At 41.3% G+C, this 5,566-nt stretch overlaps 1 protein-coding gene across 2 annotated transcripts; it reads left to right on the forward strand.

Annotated features, from left to right (window-relative positions):
* Nucleotides 1–3,356: 3,356 nt before the first annotated feature.
* wu:fc27b11 lies at nucleotides 3,357–4,997 on the forward strand. Of its 2 annotated transcripts, none has more exons than XM_037092099.1 (3): nucleotides 3,357–3,645; nucleotides 4,611–4,705; nucleotides 4,808–4,997. In XM_037092099.1, the coding sequence occupies exons 1-3, from the start codon at nucleotides 3,622–3,624 to the stop codon at nucleotides 4,956–4,958; spliced, it is 270 nt and encodes an 89-aa protein (XP_036947994.1). In that variant the 5' UTR covers nucleotides 3,357–3,621; the 3' UTR covers nucleotides 4,959–4,997. The 2 variants fall into 2 exon arrangements, with proteins under 2 accessions (XP_036947994.1, XP_036947995.1); XM_037092100.1 differs by having other exon boundaries at nucleotides 4,635–4,705.
* The last annotated feature ends 569 nt before the right edge of the window (nucleotides 4,998–5,566 follow it).

Consider the following 5,566-nt stretch of genomic DNA (forward strand, 5'->3'; position numbering starts at 1 on the left):
GCTCATCATGAACTCACAGGAACAAAAAAGTTTGAAATTGCACGTAATATAGTTACTTTCCGAACAAACACCAACAGAATAAGGATAAAAGAATAAAATAAGGGAGACTTTATTAAAATATATGTGTACAAACATATATCCTATGGAAGCGAATCTGTTCCATAATTGCATTTTTTGACACATATGTAAAATGAGTAATAAATCATCCAAATTGCATTTTCATTTTCTTCTTTAAGACTGCTCGTTTTGTTACACAACTAAAAAGCCCGCCCCCCACAAAAAATGTTCCGAAATTCAATTTGAATTTGTAATCCCAAGCGGCGCAGGAGAGTGACGTCAGCAGCCTCTGTTCTTCTTCAGCCCCCAGTCTGACTGACCGCGCTACGCATCTACGTTAGGAGGCGGCAGATTACACGCTGGAGCAAGAGGAGAGACAAGTGGAGAGTGTGAAGGCTGCGTTGGTAGCATAGACTGTGGTACACATAGACATGATATACGTAGACGCCTCATACACTGATGCTGCCTATTGGAGCTAACGTATCAGCACGGCCGCCATCTTGGATGGGTCTCCAATGTGACCCCCCCGCATCTATTTCTACTGAGGAAGGTGTATCCACAACTACAATGATCATAACCTCCTGAATTTTTACCGTATTTTCACACGGTTACAAATGGCAGAGATTTAGTTATGATACAGGGCGCTGTCACAAAAATTATTTTCAAAAAACAAACAAATCTTACTTGTGAAAGGTAATCTCCCGCGATCTGGTAACAACACTGTGCCAGTTGCAACCATAAACTGCACAAAATATGGTCATAGTTGCTCGCTCTCCTTGATTCCAATTGTCTCTAGTGCTAGCCTGCAGTGAGGAGACCCAACCAAGATGGCGGCGGCGCGGGATTACGTTCCAGCACGCCATGAGGCGTCTACGTATATGTCTATGGTGGTTCATGTTGTCAGAAACAGCAGGGAAATCACCACCAGGTCCAGTTCTGTACTGCAAGTCAATGAGGCATTTTTGGCCACAAAGATGGCTGGAGGGAGTAACGGTTACTACATAAATATATAAATGCAATCAAATACATTTTGTTGCTAATCTGTGATATATCAAAGACTCTAATCACCACCAAAGCCCTGTCAGCATCTGCGCTTACATTCCCCAGATGAGTAAACTGTGATGTATATAACATTAGCTATAACCCGCAAAAGCTTGTGATGGACGGATGCATAAATGAAAAAGTTAATGTTACAACTCATGTCAAAACCTTTGTTGTTAGTAATGTGATTCATATGTAAATCTGAATGGGTTGTGTGTTTCCACATTGTAAATATAGATATGGCGTGCACACACTCCGCAGCCAAGTTCACCACAGTGAACGACAGAGAAGGCATGGAGATTCGCCGGCACTAGCAGTTGCTCTCTGCAAGTATTTAACCAGGCGGTGTATGTCGATAACCAGCAAGCTTGTGACGTACGTTAACCACCCCAACCATGAGGTGTTTGTGAAGCTGCCTTCTGGCAAGTGCGTAAGTAGTGTTTGCGTTGACAGGGAAACATTATGCCTCAGACAGTGTTGCCCATTACTACCATACGTCTGTGCGTACGCAATACTGGATGTGCCAGTATATCAACACGAACTCATACAAGTTATGCCGCCGATTGATTGGATACGACACTTCTGTTTCTTTCACAGATGTTTAACACTGTACAAATAAAATTTCAGGTAAACAAAATGATAACACCAGCTATTGCAGTCATTACAGAAATAGCATTGCTTTGTGTTGTAGCTAATACTGATAAAGAACACATATAAAATACCACTGTAGCCTGCTTCTCGACAAACAGCAGAGTCATCCCCGAAAGGCAATCTTTACGGTCAAAAAATACGATTCAACATAAACTACTAAACAGCTAATATTCAGTCTCTCCGTGAAGTTTACAGAACTAACAGACACCGCTTCCGGCCTGTCTCATTTCAAAAAAAAAGTATGTATTTCTAAAAATTCCATGGACTCTGCTAAAAACAGTTGGAAGCCCGACTTGATGTCATCCACACGAGATATTGCATAGACACTAGAATCATCCTTACAGTGTTTTCAACTCTGCCTCCTCTGTCCTGTGAGGACGAATACCAGAGCAGTGCTTAGTTTTAAATGTGTAAATCTTCATATGTGGGGCATTTGAACAGGTATGATACATTGTTAGGTGTGGGGAATGTGGCTCCCAGGTGGGAACATTAAGTGCGAGAAAGAGACAGGTTACCATGAATGACAGCTAATTCTTCGGTCTGAAATGTGTGTTTTCACAGGGCATCTTAAACTTGCTGAACGAGTGACGCCAAAAATTAAAGCAACAACTCAAACTAAAGAATTTGTCGCTTGAAACGAGGAAGACACATCTGTCAGCTTCCCAGACTCTGACGTCGGTCGAGCCACCGCTGCTGACTCCGGGACCTGAGGAGGCGAACGCCGCGATCTGCCGCCGCTGACACCGAGGGCTACTGGGCTGGACGCCGGGGACTGCTGGTCTCCCATTCCCGGTCCACATCGGCTGAGCTAACGCTGGGAGCTATTACCGCTCGGCACTTCTGTCATCTGACCTGCCCCTTGGCTGCCGTCATGGTGATTTTGCCTCTCACTCCTTGGCCCGTTCTTCGCCTCGCCATCTTGGCGGTCCTGCGGTTGGGAATTCAGACTCTCTTTGACTGCAGTTGATCATCACAAGTGGTGCAACTTCCTCACTTGGACCTGAGCCAGCTGTTTGGCTACTGCACGTAAACTGCTCAATCCAATTTTCTCTTTTGTATGGGCGGTTTTGGATATTTGCCGTTTCCCCAATGCGGTTTCCTTATGGAACCACACAGGTGAGGTAAGCCCAATACTATTAATCCCTGTAATGGCCCACTTGGTCTGAGCATTAAGCGGAAATGTTTAGTTTTTATTAGGGATGCCAATACCGATGCCTGCACTCTGTTTTAAGAGATGCACAACAGAAGGTGGATTTAAACCTCCGGCACTGCGATTTCCTGAGTTTGAGGCCTGATGAGCTCGTCATAGGAGAGGCAAGTTTCACAAAATGTTGTTTAACCAGAAAGATCTAAAAATCATTAAATCATCGGATGATGTAGCCATCTATGCATGCATCCTCGTATTGGTCTTCTATGGTTCTTGTATTTCTCATGTGTCTCTTTTCCTACTACAACAACATGCCTGGGTACGACAGATGAAACAAGCTATGGCTATAATCTGGCATATTTACATGTGTATAATGTTCATTAATATGTGTTGTCCTTCAATTAATTTAAAAAATATATTTTCAACACTTGATGTGAAAAGGTCATGAGTTGTGCTGGACATCCAAGTCCATTTTCATTTCAAAGAGTCTGTAGAGTGACCTCTGACAAACTTAGCTCACGTGAAGCAAAACTACTTAAACATGCTGACAGTGTCCCCAACATTAACTGACATTTTTGTAATATTAATTTCTCTTCAATTTCCCCCATACGTAGGCAATAGAATGTTTCATCAGAGCCGTCCTAAACTCAAAGGATACTGCTGGCCGTCTGTTCCTGCTGAACCATTACACCATTGGTGTAATTTTACATGGAACCAGAGAGCAGATGACCAGGCAAGGACTGAAAAATGTAAGTACAGCTGTGATGATTTGTTTGGTTTTGTATGAGCTGTTTCTATGCAAATGTATGAAAGATACTGAATTGGGCCAACATGATCATCGTGTTAGGGGTTGCATGAGTCATGTGTGACCAACCTGGTTCCAATCACAGAGCCAGCTCTTTTGATTCGTTTGTCCAGCTGCCTTAGATCTTTGTGGCTGATGCTTTCTCCTCAGCTGACTGCAGCATAAAACAACACACTTGCCACCAAAGACTGATAAAACATGGGCATATTCTCACTAGAGATGTCAGGAGATCTAAGCTTCCGTAAGAAAAAGTTGAATGTGCATGAAAGATGCTGCAAGGGGTCTGTTTAACAGTCATACAGTAGCATGCTCTGCCCATATGAAGCCCCACATTGGTTTTACGTGTTAGGCCAGTAACGGCCTATACAGACTTTGGTTAGGCTTAGCAGCAACATAAATAATGTATTCAGTAAATTTGCCAGTACGCTGCAGCTATAAGACTGAATTTAATTGTGTTTACACACCTAGTGTTACTACAGTCTTGTGATGTGATACAGGAAAAGCTTATTTATTTATTTATTTTTAATTTAGAATACATTTTTCTGCTCGGTCCTGTGGAGAAAAAGACATGGATACCACTTACATTGCTTTCATATGTGAATATCACAGAATAATTGAATCTTTGTCAATTAAAAAAACATCTCAGGTTAAATTCGATGACTATGATTGAGCCATTGGCTTTGTAAATATCAGAAACATTCACTGGAAGTTTGTGGTGAGTATAAAACTATACATGTAAATCGATGTGCCTTTACAGAACGTATTTGTGGTTGATGGGTTGTTTATTCAAAGGTTATAATCCTTGGTATAAAGATGAATATATTCCAATAACCATAGTATTAATTCTGTTGTGATTGTTGACATTTAGAAAGATGCTTTGGTTTAATTATAAGTTTATTTTTCAAACAGTATCTCCATGCCCTGTCAAACCAGATATTTGTGCTGGATCCATTGCAAGGGACAAACAAGTTGGAGGACTCTAGAAAAGTGGCATACAAATTTGGGTAATATTAAATAGAATGTGGGAAAATAAAAGGTGCCCAGATTTAGTAGAGCCAAAGACTAAGTGCAAATATAAAACAAACTTGATTCTTTTCATCTTGTAGAGAGTATTTCAAGATGAGACGAAACAGGCTTGGGAAGGAGGACTGGGTCAACATCAAGTGGCAGCCTGCCAAGATAGCTGACACCTGCCAGAAAGATGACAGCAGTTGTGGAGTTTTTGTCATGCAGGTGATTTTCTACAAGCAGTTGTAGCTATCATAAAAATATATAGGAGGATGGCTAGTTCATACACAGTTGTCTCACCGTCTGCACATATGGTCAAGATGACAATTATGGACTTCCCAGACATCCCAAAGCGTTTTTGCATCAAGGCGTCCAAAAAATCTCTTCATAATCTAAGAAGACAAATGGCTGAGGAAATACTCAAAGGATCAGGTATCTTTCAAAATATTCTATGAATCTGTTTAGCACCTCATTTAATGATGTACCCATATATATATATATGTTTGTGTGTGTGTGTGTGCCTGCCTGCCTGTATGTGTGTTGACTGTGTCCTCAGTTTCAAAGGATGACTTCTGCTCCTTCTGTGGAAGTGAGAACCAGACCAATACTGCTGGTAATCCTATTTGGGTAACAGTGCTGTTAAATTGTTATGAAACATTAATACACACTCTTACAAAAACAAACAAAAACCCTAGATTATATATGCAATTCATTACAACATAAATGAAACGCTTTGTTATTATGTTTAACATATTTATTTCTATGTGGATCCAGTGTGGAACTTGCAAACGATGGATCCATACAGATTGTCTGGGGATGACTGCAGATACAGATGCATGTGTGTGTGTGTGTGTGTG

Source organism: Acanthopagrus latus, unplaced genomic scaffold (assembly GCF_904848185.1).
Source record: "Acanthopagrus latus isolate v.2019 unplaced genomic scaffold, fAcaLat1.1, whole genome shotgun sequence".
Lineage (NCBI taxonomy): Eukaryota > Metazoa > Chordata > Actinopteri > Spariformes > Sparidae > Acanthopagrus > Acanthopagrus latus.

Coding starts and splice junctions, on each gene's coding strand:
- wu:fc27b11 (XM_037092099.1), top strand. CDS start 3,622: ATGACCAGGCAAGGACTGAAAAAT. Junction 3,646..4,610: donor CCAGGCAAGGACTGAAAAAT/GTAAGTACAGCT, acceptor TTTTTCAAACAG/TATCTCCATGCCCTGTCAAA. Junction 4,706..4,807: donor AAAGTGGCATACAAATTTGG/GTAATATTAAAT, acceptor TTCATCTTGTAG/AGAGTATTTCAAGATGAGAC.